The sequence below is a fragment of the Mizuhopecten yessoensis genome, unplaced genomic scaffold (genome assembly GCF_002113885.1).
Source record: "Mizuhopecten yessoensis strain PY_sf001 unplaced genomic scaffold, ASM211388v2 scaffold9541, whole genome shotgun sequence".
NCBI lineage: Eukaryota > Metazoa > Mollusca > Bivalvia > Pectinida > Pectinidae > Mizuhopecten > Mizuhopecten yessoensis.
Window position 1 is genome coordinate 752,047 of NW_018408099.1, and position 22,162 is coordinate 774,208.

Genomic DNA, 22,162 nt, shown 5'->3' on the forward strand with positions numbered 1-22,162 from the left:
TGAAAGCTACAAATAGGGCACTGGTCTAATGTAGGTACATGTACCAGGTTCCATAGAGCTATCTGGAATGGTTGAACTTGATAAACTGTGTTATCACAATCTTTCGTTTAGTGTTTTCACACATTTAACCTCTGTGACCACGTAAATACTTGGTCAAGGTAACTTACCGGAATTTTTTTTATTGTTCTTCTCTCAGCAAACTACATACCCCAAATTATTATTAACTTTGTGACTGCGGAAATGGGTCAAGGTAATTCATTTCAACAAACTTGACAGCCCTTCAGGACAGAAGCCAGGTGCCAGAGAACATGCCACTGTAAAACCTCATACTAGGCACTTCATGACAGGTAAGCTAAAAATGATATTAATTTTTGTCGGATATTTGCATGCATGTATGAATCTGTTAACATTCAAGTCATGCGCCTGATTACAAATTTTCCAGGTAGATATAACATGCAGTGAGTTGGCTGAAGTTTGTGAGGCCGGGGTCAGTGATGCATGTAACAGGTATGTGAGGGACAGGAGGATATATAGCTGACTACCTACCATCTCCCGCACTCGGCCAGGTTTGGGGCGGGGCAGACGGGATGCAGGTTTTGTAGGGGCATGTTGGACCCTCCCTTTTGGGGACAAATTCTGTAAGAGGTTCTCTTTAAATCAATCCATGTAAATTTACGAATTCAAGTGGTACACATCATACAAGCATTGCTTAGAACCATTTTCATTTATTTATTGAAGGTGCTGTAAAGTGTAAACTTTTCGCAGTGTGGAAATGCTCATATGTTTCGTGTGTAGAAATGCTCATATGTTTCGTGTAAGTAAATTAGCGACAAAATATTCATACACCTAAATTAATCTGTAGATTTTATATGTATATAGAATAGCAGGTACATAGATGTCAACCATTGCTAGTGCGAAATTTTCCACACTGCAATCTGCTTGAACAGTCCCAAAGCGAACATTTCCACACACAAACTTTTCCACTTTAACATGATGTGTAGCTTATTGCAAACAAAGTATGAAGAAAACAGCCTGAAATATAAACATTTTGTTAGTCAATAACACAGAGGAAGTTAGTTCAGTAAGACTTGATATTGTATATTCTTTAACATTTAGTAAAATGAAACATCTATAAAACTGATTAATTCAAAATTATATGTTAATCCTAATTAATATTAATAATACATGAACTGATCAGAATATAGGAAGTTAAGTATAAATTCTTATAAAAAATAACATTTTCAACAGAATCAAATATCTTCATTGTGATATGAATCTACACAGTTGATTAAAATTGAATGACACCTGTCTGATTTCTAGCATTACACAAAAAAAATACTTACACTAAAGTATTCTGATCAGTTAAATGTCAAACAAACAAGCAAGCAACACATGCTGTCAAGGTAAGGAAATCATAAGCCATGCATCAAAATGAAATAAAGTTTGGTTCATGCAAATTGAAGTGAAGAAACAGAACTCTTGAACAATTGATTGTGGAAGAGTTACCTGTCCCTGCATGTGATTAGTACCAGTGGGAGGTGCCATGCTAGCTTCAGATGAGGTGGAGTCGGTGCAAAAATCAAACAGGGAGGAGGAAGGTGCTCGGTTGGTGAAGTATAAAGAAAGCAGAGAGGCAAGGCTAGATTTCATATCCTTGGTGTTCAGACCACAAGAATCCTCAGGTAACATTTTCTTACTCTCAGTATCTGTTGACGACCCAGTGTGATCCTCATCGTCAGTTGATGAGGAATCAGAATAGGCTGTGAAGGAGGAATTAATTGATGATTTCCTGCACAGTGGTTTGACTGTTACTTCCTCGCTGGATGACAATGGGTATGCACTGCTATCAGAAATGGTTTTTCCACTAAAATTGGGATGAGAATTCCATACATACTGACTGTCTGCATCATTAAAAGAAGCATGATCTGTGATGGATCCTCCAGAAGTGTCAGATTGAGGCTCGTTACTTTGTGCTATTTTATTTGACGGAACATTCTGTCCCTCTGATGCACCAGGTCCTTGAATTCTACCAGGTTCAATTATCTCCTCATCACTTTCATTATCAGTCATCCTTGAATCGTAAGAATGAGTTTGGTACCCATCTTCAGACCTCTGAGTCGACACACTACATGTTGGGTCCTGCATGCCTATGAAGTGGGGCTCACTAGTACTGTGCATCCTCATTTTCTTTGCCATCTTAGACACATATTCAGACAACTCAATGTAGTAAGTGGTGATATCACTGAGTGTTCTCCAGTTGTTGAAATTCTCCTGCTGTTGTGGTGTTTTTTCCGACACACAAGTTCCCTGGCTGATCTCACTGGCCATATGCAGAGGCCCTGGAGATGAGGGGTCAGAGTTCAGTTGATCCATGGTAAGGTTGCTTGGAGTGGGAAGTGTCCAGTTTCCACTGTCTGACAGTGTCCAGTCTGGACTGCTGGTAATCCTCGTCTTCCCTGAATCCATTTTACCATGAGTATAACTACCTCTGCGTTTGAACTGGTCTGCAGATTCTTTTCGATTTGGTTCTTGCTCAACATTCTTTAAAAGCATTGATGGTGTTGTACCATCTAAAAACTTAGCATATCCTGGAGTGTTTGGGTTTTCAGATGTTGTTTCTGTGTCCTCTCTCTTCTGCATCAGCCTTGATGGTGTTGTGTAGACCCCCTTTTTATCACTGGAGCTACAAGTGGACACTTGACCCCGAGCTGACCGAACTGTATATGGCTTATTTTTCTGAGATGACTTTGCCATTGTATCACAATATCCAGTGGCCATAGTTTTTGAGGTTTCTTTTGAACTACTGTCCTTTACGGCATTCTTTGTAAATAGCTCAGGCCTACTTCCTCGCCTAGAAATAGTAAATTTTTTAGAAGATTTGGAAGACTTTTGCTGGACATGGCTCACTTGTTGGTCTGGATTTTTCATCAAAACTTCAGATGGATAATTGTGGTGAAGCTCTTTATAGCCACGAGATTCCTGCAGGGCAGTCGCCTTGTTTGTACCCTCACACTTACTAAACAGTTTTGATGGTGTTGTGTTTTCAAGATCTGCTGCACATAAAAGTTTCAGAGAAGGTGGACCCACCTCTTTGTATTCCGGTGACTTTAAATTGGATTTCTCTATATCTACTCTTTTCCAAAACAGTTTTGAAGATGTCAAATGCAGGTCCGCTTTATCTTCATTATTTTCGGATCTTTGAAAAAGTTCTGAAGGAGTTGCATGGTCCAAATGTCCATAGCCAGGTGACTTGGAATTTCTGTCTGTTACCTCACGATCTGCTCTCTTCTGGAACAACCGAGAGGAGGTAGGATGCATCTGTTCATACCCCTCTTCCTTGTTCCTTTCTGTTTTGACCACTGAGGATTTTGATTGGTCAAATTCCTTGTATCCTGGAGGTGACCTAGAATTACTCAAAGTTCTTTCTCTGTCTGCTCGTTTCTGATATAGCTTAGATGAAGTAGGATAAATCGTATCATCACTGTTTTTGTGTTTCCTTTCCAGTAATGGTTTTGATGAAACTGCAGCTTTTTGCTGTTGTTTGGTTCTATTTTTCCTTTTGTAATTCAACCATTTTTGGAACAACCTTGAGGGTGTTGTGTGATCCAATGCCGTATATCCAGAAGAGTTTGGTTGTGAAGAAGTTGCTTCTCTGTCCTGATACTTTCTCAGCAGCTTGGACGGTGTTGTATGGTCAATACCACTTTTTGCCCCTAACCAACCTTCAGGATCCACTTCTTCTTGACCTGAGGATTTCAGTTTTGCATCAGCCAATTCTTGGTCCAATTTCTTATGAAACAACTCTGATGAAGTTGGGTACCTGAAATCTGTGTCATCTCTTATACTCTCCTTCTTCTTCCTTTTCAGCACCAGATCTGATGGGATGGTGTGATCTAGACCAGCATATCCTGGAGACAGAATATTTGTCTTGGTTATTTCTTGGTCCCTTCTTGTCCTGAATAGTGCTGAGGAGGTTGGATAGATGGTTTCAGAGCTCTCTTCCCTTTTCCTCTCAACCACTGGTCTATATTGTGATACATGTCCTGGTTTTCCAACAACTGATGGTCTCTCATCCGTTGAATGGGCATTTATGACTGTTGGATGCATTGATTTGTTTCTCTCTGTTTCTACAGAATCTTTCTCTATCTTTGGTTGGAATAATTGGGATGATATTTTATGACCTTGACCCATACTCTCAGTTGACTGACCACTGGTCACTCCTCTGTCTTGACCATTGCCGTTCATCAGCCTATGGTGCGACTGAGAGTCGTCATCTTTGTCGCGGAGATGCTCCAGAAGTGTTAATGGGTTGTTGAAGTCAACATCTAAACAACTCTTGAACTCTCCCTCAAGTGATGAAGAGGAGGGACCAACAAGTAGTTGCTCTTTGCCCCAATCATTTCTGCTTGAAGTGCTACCTGAATCTTTGACAGTTGTCCATTGCAGATTGCTATATGCATCTGGTGAATTCTTACTACAATGTTCTGCTGTTGGTTCTGTGCCATTGTCTTCAAGGTCATAGGGATTGCCTTGAGGTTTGTTACCTTGGGTCAGTTTGGATGACTTGTCTTGATACAACATAGCTTCTGCTTGCTTTTTCTGCTTCTTTTTGATGATGTCAGCCGGTTTGGACAATTTAACAGCACTATCCCTTCTAACATATGAAACAAAAACTGGTTTAGCCAGAGTTGGTGCAGCAAAAGCAGAGTCTGAGGACTGATCTTGGTTTTTCCCCATAGCAGCTTCCTCTGCTGCATCGTTGAGAACAGTTGCTGATGACAAAGATTTGGAATCACTAGAGGAAAAGATGTTGACCATCACAGTATCATTGAACTTGACTGCTGAATCACTCTTCATTAGATCCTGGCCAGTAGAGGAAGAAACATCCTCATCTTGAAGATCTGCTTTGTCATTGTCACGTAAGTGTTCCAATCCACACAAAGACAACCTTCGCTGGATTGCCCCATGCTTGGGTCGAAGTTTGTGATGATGATGGGAACTTTCATCAAGGTTTGAAGCCAATGTACCGCTTTTTCCTTTAGCAAAGCCTTCAGCATCTGTACTACAGAAGTCTAAAGTCTCACCTTCACCATTACTGGTTCCAGCTTCAGGTCCATCTGCTGAATTATCCTTGGCATCAGTGTAGGTAATGGATGGTGTAGTTGTGGATGCAGCATCTCTGTCATAACTGTTTGCTAAAGTTTCAGCGGGTTTGACATTTGATAAATCCCCATCTTGGTTGCCTTTGGAGCTGATTTGCTCTGTATGCTGATTTCCTTCATGCGTAATCTTGGTATGCATTGGTCTATTGTTGTGAATATTTCTCTCTGAGAAATCAGACAGAGAAACATTGCTGATCCCTGTTGTGAAATCCACAGATGGAATACCATTCTTGGAATAACTTTTCTCCACAGTTTGTTCACTTTCACAAGCAATCTGATCAGGATTAACTGAAGCGAGGGATTCAAGAGCATGTTCCAGCTCACCTGCAAATTCTCGACTCAATCTCCGCTGAATTTTAGCATGCATTGGCCTATGCTTATGTTTTGGATAGGATCCATCAGCACCATCTAACAGGGAAGCATCACTTGTTCTTCTGGAATAGCCTCCTATTCCTATACTGTGGATTTCATCAGCATCCAATGTCCCATCTTTACCATCCCTGGCTTCAGCAGCAAATCCTTCCACTGTTTGATCCTCAGCATCAGCCCAAATATCAGCCATACTGGTTGCAGAAATATGTTCTGTGCCATTATCAATGGTCAAAGTGTCAGTGGTTTTGATATTTGTACCTGGTGTTGTTGCAGTGGATTCCTCTGAATTGCGAAAAAGACTGTCTGATAGACTATTATTTGGGGTAGAAGTCATCACTGGTTTTTCATTCATCAGGACTTCAATAGCATCAAAATCTTCCACAATGTAACACTTCTCCGACATATCTCTGACAACATCTTCATCCTTGTTCAGTGTGGCAGCCAATGATATATGCTCAACCAACCTATCCATTTTAAATTGCAGTGCTGTACCAGATTCCAGATTGCCATTCTCTTGGTGGTTGTCCTCCTTCCTTGATGGATCCAGCTCTACTGTTGAGGGAGATTCTGATTCAATCTCGACACTAGAAGTACTAGGTGCTTTTGGTTGCAAACTCCATAGAGATGTTATTTTCTTTTCCCCATCTTCATCAAGACTTTCCTTGATGGCAGCTTCACCCTCAGTGTTGCCTTGCCTCTCTGTTTGTGATGTCATTACCTGACGGTCATCCTCTACCTGTGTTTTTAATACAAGGATTTCGGACATACATGCACTAATGACAAAACCAATTCGTTAGTTTGTGACTGGTGAAAGGTCATATCAGATAGCATAGGGTGAGTGGTTGAATGCTACATGCTGGGTGTTTTTTTTAAAAATGAACTAGCATCTTAACTTATCCATTTACACAGATTGCAAATTCAAACAAGCTTAATACATGGATTTCTCTACATATCCATAGAATACATCAATGAAAGCAACAAATTTGATCTAGATTGGTTCCTTAGAGCACAAAAAAACTAAAACTACTAATCACACTACGACACCATAAAGGTAGAAAGCATTCAAAGCTAGTCATTACCAATAGCACATGTTTAAAGTGTTAGTCACAAATCTACAGCTACTATAGTAAATAGGTCAGACTGTGACCCAGGCATAGTTAAAGTCACAGCAGAGAAGAGCCTACTGAAGCACTGAAGTATACGACAAGGAGGACTATACCTTGTATATGCCTGAGGATGTGATGTCCGGTACCGACCCGTATGACGCGCCATGTTTTTCTGGACTCTGTAGGGCACTGATTCGTGAAGATGATCCAGCACCTTTACCAGTCTCATCTTGTTAGAACACAAGCATGATAACATATATATATAATACATGGAACTGGTTTTCAAATGTTTTCTTGTTAGAAATGAAAAATATTCAAAGTTTGTATAACTTTAACCATATATGCATATCAATATGTACATTGTAGGTAGAATTATAACAGCATCAACTAAGGTTTGAACTTGGCTACTGGACCTGATTTCCAGTCTGAGAACAGTTTTATGCATTCTTGTTATATAATTAGTCAAATTCCTGATCTTTTAGTGTTTAAGAACATAGCATTCTACTCTTATCATGTTTGAAGTTCTGAAACTGACAAAGGTAAAAACCTCTTACCTGGTAAATGTTTCTGTTGACGTTCGGCACTCATTGTCAACTTGTATTTCTTTTTATACACATTCCCTAATTAAAAAAAAGGTTTTGTTACTGTTAGCAATCCTTTCATCAAGATTGATTTACACACAAATAATGAATAAAATAATGAATGACCTAGATAATTTCATCATTTAAATAGACTGTTCTTTGGAGCAGAAAGTCTATCGTCCAATAATCCATGGCTATTTATCAATGAAAAGTGTTGTTAAATTGAAAACGTGGCAGAATGTCCAATACATGTAGTCCTAATCAACACAGTATGGTAACCACGACATCACCAGTCTTGTGTCTGGATGAGCTGAAATGTACCACAATTGGATTTCTCTTTTCTTCCATAAAAAGAGATGATTTCTACCTGTAATTCATGTGTAGTGTTAGATATCTGTCTGTTCTATATATTGTACAGGACTCTAATTTCAGTTCGAGTATTTAGTGATTGAATCTCCCTCTATTTTTGATGAATCACCCTACATACCCTAAAGCTACACAGCAATTTACTCAAAGCAAAGTACCCCATACTTATCAACCCACACACTTTAAACTGCCATTGGCTTTATATTTGGTTTAAACAATATTTTATTTCATTCGTCATATATAACAAGTACCCAGGTAAATTTTATAGAAATAGAATCTGGCAACAAGATTTTAAATCTTATATTAAGCCATCTCGCTTGAAATGTAATTAAAATAGAGAAGAATATACGTACTTCAACATACAGTTAGTGAATTCACATAAATTGTTTAAATTAACAGTTTATGATAACACTGACCGTTTTGTGATGAACCAAAGATCATAGATTGGCTTTATATTTGTTGGGTTATTTTTTATATATAAATTTGTAACTTTGAGAGATGCAATAGAACAATATTCAAATTCAAGCCATACCTGGAAGTTGTTCCTCTTCTCTCTCCGAGATGGTATATAGTCCAGTAACCCCTGGGGTCAGGATGTGTCCTCTTAGCCGAGTCACTGAACCTGACAGCCCCGGGCTGCTGCCATACTGGTAAGTCTGGCTGTATGGACTACTGCAATGTGAAGAATAGATTTCTAAAACATCATAAAATCCTCCATCCACAGAATTCAGCAAAGACATTAAAATAGCAAACGAATTGAAAAGATCATCAGGTATAAATGAACTTACACCACATTATTACGTACCAAGGCCAAGAATTAACAGATCAATTAGATATCAGCAGCCATGGAGAAAATTCTCTCAACCAAAAGAAATTGAGACACATACCCATACAGAAGAAATATGCATGAATATTTCAGTACTAGAACAAAAAGATGCATTGGCAAAATGAAATTAGTAGGTATTGATCCAGGAGTTTAGGTAAGACTGGGTAATGTTGGATCAATGATGGGCAGGAACGAAACCGTCAATCAATAATATTAATCCAGCGCTATATATGTGTAACCTCCATCCTATACCTGGAGGCTGGACCAGGCAAAACACATGTACAGCACTCTACTGCTCTAAATCCAAATGTACACAACTATACATATGGTATATTGAAAATTTGTCAAAACTGGTCGCAATACATAGGGAAAGATCGCCTTAAATTGATTTATCATCCAGTGGAAAGAAACCATTTTAAAAAATGCACCCATTTTGAATGAACTTACAGCTGGTGCCTGTTTATCAATTGAATCCTAGATTTCGTAGGTAAACCTTTCCTATAAGTATGTGCAGGTAATTTAAAGTTAACCACATATGGATAAATGTGATGTTTTGTCCCAAGAGGATATATAGGCCTAGGCTGCACATATTTTCTTCGTCTAGGCCTACTACGCTTTAGTCTGTGAAGACGTGTTCGGTAATATGGCTGACTGTGCAAGTTCTTGTACATCATCACAATTCATGATGTTCGTAAACGGTAGGTAAATCCAAATAAGACATTTTGAAATTCAGTTAAAACTGGTCGCTGCAGCAGTACTAGTTGTATATCGCGTTAATGAATCCCGTGAAAATCGAAGTTTAAATCTTGATCCTGTCAGTGATTTAAGCATAAAAGCAATAACCAGGTAAGGAAAGTCTCTTTTATATTGTCCTCACTTTATATTGATGAAGTTTTATTAGATATAATGGGCAAGTGTTTAGTGCTGCTCATGTAAAATGAGAAAAGTTAAAACTGAACAAATAAATTACTAAGAAACTATTCCAGCCATCTTCAAATGTCATAAAACTATAAAATGATGTTGACACACTTCTTTATTGATAATCTGATGATCGTAGTGTAAACACATTCTCAAGTCAGGCCATGAACATCCACTGATGGTCATAAACACAATAGCCTACCAGCACAACTCTGACATTTGGACGACACCATTTTATGTTTAAAATATCTTCCTGATGTTACAAGGTTCTTGAATGTTTCATAAAACATATTATATCACACAAACCTATTTAAACTTTTTACATAAACCTGAAGATAGGTATCAAAGTTTTACTTTTTACACAAATAGTTGCAGCGTTGCAAATCTTACTGGCCACCTTCTTGAGCTATATAAAAATAATCTAACTAATAGATTGATAAAGAGAATAGTAAAGTCTAAAAATAAGACCAGTTGAGTCTAAAAATGTAACGATATGTTTACTAAATTTTTGTATAAAAATGTAAATCTTTGTGATCACTACCTTTATGTTTTCAGACTCATGATTCTTACTGAAAATCCATGTGGGTATGTGATGGACACCTGAATTACACTACCACTAGTACTGTTTAAATAATGGTTAAATTGTGACGGTGTACACTATACCAGATCGTAGTTTTAGGAAAGTTACTTAACTCAAGATATATATATAATTCTTAATTTAAGATTCCCTATAGGAAGGTATTACTGAGATAAAGGAAAATCATCTTAACATAACATTTCTCCTTAACGCCATTAATTCTTCCCTAAGGAAAATCTTCAGGGATTTCCTTACCTCTAAGTTACAAAGATTTTTTATAAAACTGGGGTCAGAATAATACAATTATTATTATTTATAAGCGATTATCAATACAATCGTATGATTCAGCAACATGTGTAAAATTATCTGATGCTATTTCATGACTGTTTTCATATGAAGGGTATTTCAAAGTACCTTTCAGAGGTATAATGTATCATGTGATTCCAATACACACAAAGTTCAACCCATTTTCCCGTAGTGTACTGTATACTCTATAGCTTCCTTTTGTCCCAAGTCTACATGTAGAAATCTGGAAAATCCACCAATTTTGAGTTTAATTTGATCATGACTCGAGGACTAATCAATGATAGTTATTGTCGCCTTTCTGCCGTCCGATAGGCGATTGCATAAAATGCATTCACAATCGTCTTCTCCACAACTAAATTTCTATTTTATCTCATAACTTAGAAATTTTGCAAGTCTTGACTATATGCCTGTCCTTCAGATTATGCTGAATGGCAGTTTGACAATTTTCAGATTCCTCTGTATACAGGAAACATACCTTGACATGTGTGACAAATACATCGTGTCAGAATTCGGTTATAATCCTCCAACTTTTGACAGCTCACATTTCTCCATTCAAGGCTGTATGCACACTTATAAAGTGATCAGGAAAGCCTGATACTATAGTTTGTGAAGTATTTTCAAAATCCTTAACTGTAGCAACATCCCTGCATAGTTATCATCAAAGAGTGGATCAGCCATTCCAAGAAATGTTGTCACACATACATAAATGCCTTACAAGGCCATTTCAAGTCTATCATTCCAAAATCTGGTGGGGTCAATTCATAAATATCCAAATGTGACACGGTTAAATGATTTCTATTCTAAATAACAACACCTAATACCACTATAATAGTCCCAATTCCAAATTAAAAACGGATTAAGACTTAAGTCAGCTATGAGACAGATTAATGACAACACATTGAGCACGCACAGACTAGCCAACAAAATTGATCAGCAAATATATGAACCATGAATATTTTTATGAATATACATTTATGTATATTAATTAAAAACAAACACAATAGCATGCAACTGTGTCTAACATTCAGCAAGTGCAATTTCGTTATCTTTGTAATTTTAAAAATGAGAACTTTCTTTTTGAATATTTCAATTTTGACCATCAAGCTATCAATGCTTTTAACATCATCACTACATGAATTTAACATTTTAAGCTTTTAAACTTGGCAAATTAAAAACTTTTAATACCAGAGATTTCAGCTAAGTACTAACAAAATAGATGTAACTTTCCTTATAAGATGTTCAAAAGCTTTAAACTCAATTAAACATGTCTTCAAACGAATTTTTAAGGAAGTTATTAAGGTCATAAACTTGTAAAGGAACACATAATTTATATGAATATAAAGATTGTAGTAAATTATAATTAATCTACACATAAAAACACTGATTTTTTCACATCTTCATTCACATCATACATTGTAACTGATACTTAGGTATACATAGTTAAAGATATATTTGTGTAATACATTTGATTTGCCGTACATGTTATTATAATACCACATGTAATCTATGGGTATAACAGCAAGGACAAGACTAAACTGAATAACATTACCCATTATTTATTTTATTACGATACAAATACAGCTGGCTGTGTTCATTTTACTGTACAGAGGAAATCAGTAGCTTTTGAATAAGATTATACCTGATTATAGAGGATTAAACTCCAAAACTCCTTAAATATATGGCCTGACACTTTTTAATCAGTTATAAACATGTACGAATTTCTTAAACCTTAAAGTCTGATGATTTGCCAGGTAATGATCAGTAGGGACAAGGTGATTCTGGACAGTAGACAGTAATGTGAATGTTTTATTTACAAGGACACCGACGATACATTTTATGGAATGGAAACTACCTTTAGCAGATCAACATATGGTGAACAAATGTTTGTTTCAGTGCTGGTTTAAAATTGTACACATCAATACAATCAGAATATAAATGGCCTCCCACATGTACAGGTACAGTACACATGGCTATTGGGACAAACTATCATGGAGCTTAACATTGTCTGAAAAAATATCTTTTAAATTTATAATTAGTTAAGTAATACATATATAGTGTTGTGTATGTATTCTGATATTAGCCACCAGGAACAAAATAAGACAACTTAATAGACATGTGATGATTTTAGTTCATTTTATTTTTTCTTAAAATATATACTTGTATATATAGTGTTTATCACTTATATAAGAGATGATATCTTCTAGCCAATGAGAATCAATTACAACCTTATAAATATTATTAATTCAGACACAATTTTAAATAGCTGTCATCATTCCCTTGCCAAATAGAAACAATTTTGCAGAAATTACTTCACAACTTATGTCCACAAAAATGAGTACTCTCAAAGCTGAAGCAATTTAATAATGGCAAATGATGTGAATTCTGATCACGAAAGATCAATACAACTGGTCATCATTATCTGTAATGGAGGTCTACTATATATGTCCAATGTCATATTGTCACATTTTACAATGTCATCTTCAAACTGCAGCATTATTTCTGATACATGCTGCATCAATGTACAGAGCTGATATTGAAAATACTGAAATGTTTAATTAAGTGCTATAATCTAGAAAGGTGACAGCATGTACACACTTACTGCAGATCTACATGTATACCTTCATGCATTATATATATATAATGTTCAACTTAACTTTAAATCCATGGACAGTTGATCTACATATACCAACATGCATTATATATATATAATGTTCAACTTAACTTTAAACCCATGGACAGTTGATCTACATATACCAACATGCATCATATATATATAATGTTCAACTTAACTTTAAACCCATTGACAAGAATACCTTCAAAAACACTTCAGGTTAAGGTATATGGGATCATTTTCTTCAGAGACCAAGTTGTCTATGAATTTTATTTTCTATGATATACTCAATGTTCATGAAACAAGATGTAACTCCATCTAATAATAAATATTGTTCTGTGAACATAAATGTTATCTCAATGATCTGTTTATGTTTATGTTCACCCTGGCAGTCGGTTCCCTCACTTTGGTACCCCAGTCAGGGTTAGACACTCTCACTTTGGTACCCCAGTCAGGGTTAGACACTCTCACTTTGGTACCCCAGTCAGGAGACACTAACTGTTTTTGTTAGGTAGTCCACAGGACTAGTTGAATAGATTACTTACTAGTCCTTTGTCAATGTAACTAGTCCAAGATTTCCTGATAAGGAAAAAAATTGTGATGTACAGCACAAAACATCAAAAGTAATTGACTGTAGGAGACTTTGAATAACTACTACAATAAATATATGGTAACGTTTAGGAAAATTTTGACAATCATGCAATGAATATATCTTATTTTTTTGCAGTTTACTAAATTTTAGAATGAAATGTTCTTATTTTATAACCGTATTCTTCACAAGTCCAAAGGACCATTTAGGTTAGGTGATTCACTAGTCCTCGCTGAAATCTACTAGTCCAGGATTTGTGTTAGTGTCGACCCCTGCCAGTACGTTCCTTATACATCATAAGTCTTCTGAAGATCTAGAGTTGGCTGTAGATGCTGTATCCTCAAAGTCAATATGGCTAAGATCTAGAATAGAAGATGCTGGTCCTGTACCTGTGGTTGTATGGAAATTGACGGTTGTTCACAGAATTTAACAGTGCCCTGCAGTTGCATTTTGGTGAGTGCCTCCACTGGTCTTCATACAGCTTCTGGTTTCTTTTCCTGGACTCCTGGTGACTACTTCTGCTTCAACATACATGTACCTCCTTGATACTTCTTCTTCATGTGCATATAGCCATGCATCTTTCCTACTGAGTGTTTTTCTACACATCTTACATTTAAACTGTACTGGACTGTAACATGAGCATGACTGGCATACCGCTGTAAACATTTTGATACTGACATAGGTTTCAACACTATATGCAAGGAACATTTTGTATCTTAAGATTTTTGACTTTCCTTCCCAACAAAAACAACTACACTGTATGTATGGTTTCTTCAGCTTTTTGAATTTTCTTCACAACAAAAATTATACTTAGCTGGTGTGGTTTTTGTTTTGACTATTATGAAGTAATATTGATGCCCCATGGCTGCTTCCTTCTCAAAGTTTGAATCAAAGTCTCCTCAGATCATAATCTCTTGTTGACATAACAAATGCCTGTTGTGATGTGATGGCAATCACGGTGATGTCATTGGCATTGTGGTAGGCCAACATGAAATGTTATTGCTAAAAGCTTGTACAATGTACACAAGTTTCTTTTGAATATCATAGCAATGACCTCTATAATCCTCTAACATTCACTGTTTGACCCACATATTCAATTCCACATTTCTAACATGTTAGATGTTCATACTTTGGTGGTTTCAGTGGCCTTTGGTTGTCCTCTCCTGTGCTATGACTCTTGAAATTTCATCTTTGGGTCATACGAGGTCATACTTTGCATTTATTTCTGCATGGGCAACTCCCATATGGTTCTGTGATACTAAACTACTAATATGATTGAATTTCTGATACATTTTGGAATGCTTTGAACATCACTAGTTGCATATTTAAAATTTCTCCATTTCTGTCATTCTCCATTTTTTTTGTGTTCTATATGTTTTTTTGTGTTATTGAAATGTGAAGCTGATGTATGCACAGTATTTTTTAGTGTGCAGTCACACAAATTACCAAGTTCAAGTTTTCAAGTTTTATTTTTACACTCACCCCACACGTATACGTGCAAAACAAGAGGTCACAAATGACATAGTATACATTGATGGACATAGTACACACATAATATGACACATGATACAATTTATACAATAACAACCCATTTCAATCATTCTTTTAGCTAACTTATTTTAGATATTAAGTAGCTTCATTACTCTTTGTATAAATTTACTTACTTTTGTTTAGAGTACCGTGTTACAAATTGAGAACCAGAACAATTCAAATCTGCACTGATGTCTCATCACTGGTGTGACAAGTAAAATTGTGGGAATATACAGCCACTTATATCTTTTTGCCTAACACTCGACAATAATAGTGAGATATTTTTCATTGACACATATTGGAGTACATATCTAAACATATTAAAACTAATTCTCCTGGAAATCTGTGTTTTTCCATACACGATGTGTTAAATGTTTCAAGACACTAGACGAAACTTGATAAAACAACATATGAAGACAACTAGCCATTACTCGACACTACCGTATCGTTGGAACGGGATGATCATCAAAAATGCATGGGGACATCTGCCGAAGGATTATGGTTCACTCACGAGGGAAATTCTTATTTAACGGTCTCTTCTTTGCTATTTTCAACGCGTAACTTGTTCTCATTTACAGAATAACAGTGTCGAAAAGGGCTATTCAGAAAATATGTACATAGCTTTGCAATACTTACGTTTAAACTGACACAGGTACGCTAATATCAAAACTTGTTCAGACAGTGCCTTCCATCTTGGATATCAGTAAACATTGACTGCCATAAAACAGTCGTGCAGAACAGAATTAGTTTACGTCATCTCTCTCTAAAAAATGTTAAGTATATTTTTAAAAAAGAAGTGTCACGCTGAGTAGGAGTATTATATCGGCACATTTTCATATTCTTATATATTTTTTTAGGTGATTGTTGCAATTTTACAAAAATATATTTACGACATCAAGGCTCCCATGCTAAGACTTGTCAATCATATGCATAGACATTGTGAAAATATTTTGATGGAATTCGGTCAATAAAGGTTCGACCACCCTGGCCTAACCACGTCGTTGTGTGAAGTAGGTCACGCATTGTTTACAGTAAACAGCTAGTGCAGAAATCCAAACAAAAGTTCATACTTCATTACGATGTAACGGGACGTCGACATTTTATAATGTAAGACAAATTTAAGCACAAAAAAAAAAGTCAAGATGTATCTTGTCCGTGATCTTTTCCTATGCTTTAAGGTACATCGCAGTCAACAGGAAAAGGTAGAAAAATTATTAATTATAAAAAAGTAATTGAAGCACAAAATACTTTATTGACATGTTCTAGTAAGATTATTTCTGTTTTGTCTATTTACTGCAATGCTGCTTGCATTAAATCATTTACAACCAGAGACACGTACGTCTGTGTTACAACCAACGGTCTTACATGTAGATCTAATTTCGTGGTTAAAACTTGCAATATCATTGAATGTTAGTATTATATCATTTGTTAATTCACTTTGATCCACAAATGCTTCAAATCCCCATACCCCGCTGTCCCGCCTCTTTGTAATATACAAGAATGACCCTCTCCCTATTTGCATTTGATAAGCTTCATACAATTTTTATTTTATCAAAAGATGTCCTCTTATACTTAGGAATAGTCTCAATTTCTATTTTTTGGCTCCAACCCTCCGTCAACTAGGGAGCACACCCGTTAATTTTGATTTAATCAGTTTGCCGTAGGGAATTTTTTTAATTAATCCACACACTCTCCCTCCCCCACTTTCGAACCTGCACAAACTCATCATCACTATCATCTTGGTGTACGATATTGATTCATACCAAATTTCGCCAAAATCTTTCAAACTGTATCCAGTATGGAGTAGACTTCATACTTTTTTTATACACGCTTAGTCGTGCACGAAATAAATATAACCTCATTTAACTTTAAAGTTAATAGAGAAACGGAATTAGATTGCTATATAAAAATGATTATTTCACGATTTTTCAAAAACGAGTTAAAAGTGTTATTCTGGTGGAAAAAAATAATCTATTTCGGCCTCTTTGAGCTTTCAGATTTTTCAGGCGTCTTTTGACACAAAACAAAGCAAACTGAAGCTGTTTTTCGCTTGGTCAATTATACAGTTTATTAAAAAAAAGTACGAATTTGGTAATTACATGCCACACAAGTCCTCGAAAACAATGTCGTCATTTTATCGAAACTAAAGAATTACTTAGCGCTTCTATTGGTAATATTTATATAATTTCATAGAATTCTAACTATGATCACGGAATTAGAATAGTTATCTAAGTCCGTGCTATGATGAGTTAATTGACCAAAAACAATTTTTACGACTAATTATAATTGAACACCGTGTCTAGATGGGAATGATGTCAAACTATATGTTTTATGCTGTAATGAAAAGTGATATCTCCACAACAGAGACACGGATAATATTATAAAAAGAAATACTACTGGAAGAAACACAGGATAACTCTCTAAAATGATATAAAGTTTTATTGAAAATGGATGTCACACGAAGTCGCGCAAATCTTTCGAAAAAATGTGAATTAACATAGAATACAATAAGAAACTGTCGTGACCTTAAATAATGGGATAAACTGGAGTGTACGGAACAAATAGTTCCAGGTGCATAATGAAATCTGTATTAATGAGTAAATTCGGCGAATACAGTTATATTCATTTTCACGAGGTCGGCACTTTGCTTTAGTTATAGGTCGGCAGATCGGCACTTTGCTTCAGCTAGCCTATATGTATTATCTCAAGGTCGGCAGGTCGGCACTTTGCTTCAGTTATATGTATTATCTCGAGGTCGGCACTTTGCTTCAGTTATATGTATTATCTCGAGGTCGGCACTTTGCTTCAGTTTTATGTATTATCTCAAGGTCGGCACTTTGCTTCAGTTATATGTATTATCTCGAGGTCGGCACTTTGCTTCAGTTATATGTATTATCTCGAGGTCGGCACTTCGCTTCAGTTATTCCGACTGCCAACTTCGGATATATATATCTTAAAACTGCCGACTGCTGACCTTGGATTTATACTTTGACCTTTGACTGTATTGTATGTTTGACGTACAAAATGTATATGTACAGTATATATCTCACTTTGAATTAAAAACATCTCTATATATATTTTAGAGATATATCAGCCATAATCTCGAATTGAATATCGGTTTCTTTGAGATATATATATTTTTTTACATTTAAGGATATCTAGAATACCCTTGAGACTCCTCTTTTGGTATTAAGTGTTCCTGTTGAATCGGCTTGCTCTACTGTAAGCTTAATAATGCAACAGAACATGGACCATTGTCAAATTACGGAAATACAGAACAGAATACAAAGGACACGTACTAAAAATGCCTCTAACTAGCTACGAAATTGAAGCACAAAGGACATAATGCATACGGTAGTTGTCCTGGGACAGGATGTAGTTTCCTATGATATGAAGTCAAAAACAAATCGCAACATTTCAATATATTTTTTTTAAATCTTGCGAGTTACCTCCCGTCTTACGATCAGCACGGACTTCATTTTTCGTTACATTACAATGAATCCTACTATTTATGCATTGAGATACAGGCTGTGCATGCCATTGTCGAACATTTATCTTAAAGCAAACTTGATCATTCTCCTTTCAAAAGGACAAAAAGAAATTACTTTTAAAACTTAAACTGCTACGTGACAAAAACTAGGTTTGATTTTACAAACGGATAGTCATAATCACATGGAATTCCAAACCATTTTTATGCAGCATCTGAATATTTTTCATATCACCATTCAGAATAACAAAAACATCTCCTTTCGAGTGTTCATTTAGACCGTCGAGCCTGTTTTTGAACAAATCGATCTTTGATGAATCCACAATCTACTGGCATATAGGCTATAACGATCGATGTTCAACTTCATGTGAGGTCAGAATTACACTGAATGGAACAAAGGAGCATCAAAAGACACCAATTTCTGAAATATGTACGCTAACTGAACACAATGAATATAAAAAGTGTGCACGTTACCTGTAAGTTCTTTCATAAATAGTTTCTTTGATTTTCGTCTGCAAATGCAGAACGTTTAGCACGAAAATGTGCACTGTTTTTGATGACGTCAAACTTGTTGACGTCACTTTAGTATGTGCCAACGAAGGGTAGATAATCAAACCTTCGCCGCCAAAACACAACCAACTAGCTGTTAACGAGCCAGATAAATCAGATGGGATATGTCTTACCATATTTCCTATACATTTCGTATCTTGGTATATATTCCTGATACGATAAGCTTCTCCGTATTTGTCCACAGTTAAATAAGAAAACAGAACAAAATAAAACCAAATAAACACTGACAATTAATTAAGGGTTTACATATATACGGTAATATGGAATAAAGAAAACAAAGCTTCAAAATAATTCAATAAGCTTATATACATTTTAATAATACTGTGCATGTAAGGTAGATGATAAAAATACTAAGTATATCTTCGCTATTCGCCATCCTCGATACTCCCGGGATTACGCTCACTTACGCAGCTCTCGACCCCTGAAATATGTCAAAGCAAAACTGAAGGTTCAGTGTGTACCGCCTTTTAATGTGTACTTCAAAAGAACCTCGCAGTCGCGTAACGGTAAAAATCGACAGGCTTTGAAGTCGGGTGTCGCTCCTTTGCAATCTTCAAATGACAGGTATCAGCCTAGCGGCTGGTCTTTTTTTTTTTTTTACCCGAGACGACCAATCAAACATGTCTTCGTGCCTTCAATTTCGCTATGATATATTCCAGGGATGCAGAGAGCGAAATTGATCGGTTATTGAACAGTATTTCATGTATTCGCTTAAGCTCTCATCAGCTCAATATTGAAAGTGGAAGATACAATAACTTAGCTACGTCCAATAGAGTTTGTACATTATGTGATACTCATGATATTTAGGATGAGTTTCACTTCATCCTCAAGTGTCCTATTTATGCAGATTTACGGGTGAGATACCTGAAGCCGTATTATTTTAGTCGTCCCAGTGTATTTAAACTTGTTCAATTACTCAGTGTTAATAATGTTAAAATATTGTGTAATCTTGGCAAATATATAAGATTTGCTTTTAAGAAGCGCTCTAAGTCATTCTAGTATTATCACATTCTTGTGTGTGTGAGTATGTGATGCGATTACATACAATTATCACTCTCCTGTACGTCATTACTCTGTTTAACCTGTTAATATGTATAAATATTGTATTTCGTATCTTATAAGTCGTAAGGCTTACATAATAAACTAATTGAATTGAATTGAAAGTGAGCGTAACCCATGGATAAGCAAAAATGAAGACTCAGTGTGCACCACCTTGTGGATGAGACAATAAGTCTAGTTTGATCCTTCAATGTACATCAAAAGAATCTCGCTGTCGCGTAACGGCAAAATTGACTGGCTTTGAAGTCGGGCCTCGCTTCTCTGTAATCTTCAAAGGACAGGTATCAGCTTAGTGATTGGTCAGGTATTTTATTTACTAGAGAGCAATCAAAAAGTTAGCTGCATGTCTTCAGTTTTGCCAAGATATATTTCATGAATGCAGAGAGCGTCAGTGAGTGAAACCCTGGAGTATCGAGGATGCGCTATCCGCATGCAGCATTATCTTTTGTCTGAAAAGTTTTAGCGGATCGATTTGACGAGCCGGTAACTCTATATTGTATATCCTGTTTCTGATCTTTTCTATAAAAACAGTTACATACATGTATCTTCTTAAACGGACACCTTGTAATAGTATACATCAGCCAATGTGAAATGCAGTGAATGTTTGCTACCCGTCAATAACAACTGAAATTTGGCATAGATGATGTCATTATCATTCTGTATACTGATTTGATGTTCAAAATATTGTCGTAAAAAGTACCCGAAAGTTTTGCTTTGTGAACCACAAACCAGCCAAGTCTGTAGACTGAACATAGTTATACCTGATGCAAAACAATATAAAAAAAAAATATTTTTCAACAATTACCCGGAGTACCTGGAAATAAACCCATACGGTATGTCAGGTGACCCAATACCCATTCTCGTCCGTTCAGGGAGTCGAACCCCTGCCATCTTGGTAAAAGGTGCCACGCCGTGCCTGGCAATTTTCATAAATCACTTTCTTTGTAAGAAGTGTATATGAAATATCAAAGTTTTATTTAAATTCGGTATAGTTACAAACTACAAAACATAAGCTCTAATGAGCTTTTAACCGAATACATACAAGCATAATTATACAACAACATAAACACAAAATCATGCAAGCAAACTAAAAATAGAGAAAGCACACATAAAAAGTAAGCAAGCACTAAAAATGTCAGAGCAATTTATATGCAAGCATATGCAATAAAAATGGACAATAATAACATAAAGGCACATTGAAATTAACTGAAAGCTTATCTACGTGCAGAACAGCGGCATTCTGAACCATTCGAGGATTAAAAAGTAAAAAGTAAATATCACTGTCTGTAGACCCCCAAAATAACAGGTATATAATGTATCACCGTGAACCGTGACATTAGCTATAGATGATCTTCTTCGCTCTCAACATCACAGTGTGATAAAGGTTTTAATACCTTTTGATTTCCTGACAATACTATTGACTACTCATGGTTATAATAATATTGACGGTACATTTTAAGCAGTCTGATATATAATTTAGTAAGCCTGCTTTGTATCTTAAGATTTCTTCGTAAAGTACCTTACTGTAACATATGAGTCGACGCACAGGGACCTGAGACTTTGTTACAGCTATATTTGTACACCCCCAATGATCATATAACCGAGACAATGACACCCCCAATGAAGCTCGGTTATATGATCATTGGGGTGTCATTGTTACCGAAACTCGATCTAAACCCCTAAAACATGTAAAATTAATTACTCTGAACACCTTAGTTTGGGTCCAAATATATCTGTAACAAATTGTCAAGTCCCTGTGAGCCGACTGAATCCTATCGCCATTGTTAGCTCCTACGAGACAAAGTATGTATATATTATATATTAGAATATTGTGGTTTGTAGCGCAGACATTTTCTTTCCTTCAAAAACAAATGGATGAGCGATTTGTTAACAAACAAATGTTGCCAACGTAAATTGACAATGTTATTTCAATATCTAATTCAAGACACTTTAAGAACAACTAAATTTTCATACGCACTCGAATTTACTTGAATAATGAACTTTGTGTATTGATAATGTGATATATAAAAACACAGTTTAAAATTTGCGCGAAAATCACGTGCAGTCGTTTGTGGGTATATGCGGTTGTGAAAACTTGACCA

At 36.0% G+C, this 22,162-nt stretch overlaps 1 protein-coding gene across 5 annotated transcripts in view; it reads right to left on the bottom strand.

The window, feature by feature from the left end:
* LOC110458296 overlaps positions 1–18,968 on the bottom strand; it is a 62,829-nt gene extending 43,861 nt beyond the window's left edge. For 4 of the 5 annotated variants that reach the window (XM_021509941.1, XM_021509940.1, XM_021509939.1 and 1 more), the window contains exons 1-5: positions 15,581–15,653; positions 8,120–8,259; positions 7,195–7,260; positions 6,754–6,869; positions 1,507–6,270 (exon numbers count right to left, since the gene is read on the bottom strand). In XM_021509941.1, coding sequence (XP_021365616.1) covers positions 1,507–6,270; positions 6,754–6,869; positions 7,195–7,228 — 4,914 coding nt within the window. In that variant the 5' untranslated portion in view covers positions 7,229–7,260; positions 8,120–8,259; positions 15,581–15,653. Of the gene's footprint in view, positions 1–1,506; positions 6,271–6,753; positions 6,870–7,194; positions 7,261–8,119; positions 8,260–15,580; positions 15,654–18,905 lie in introns of those variants that run through there. The other variant, XM_021509938.1, reaches the window with a different exon arrangement.
* Between the last annotated feature and the right edge of the window lie 3,194 nt (positions 18,969–22,162).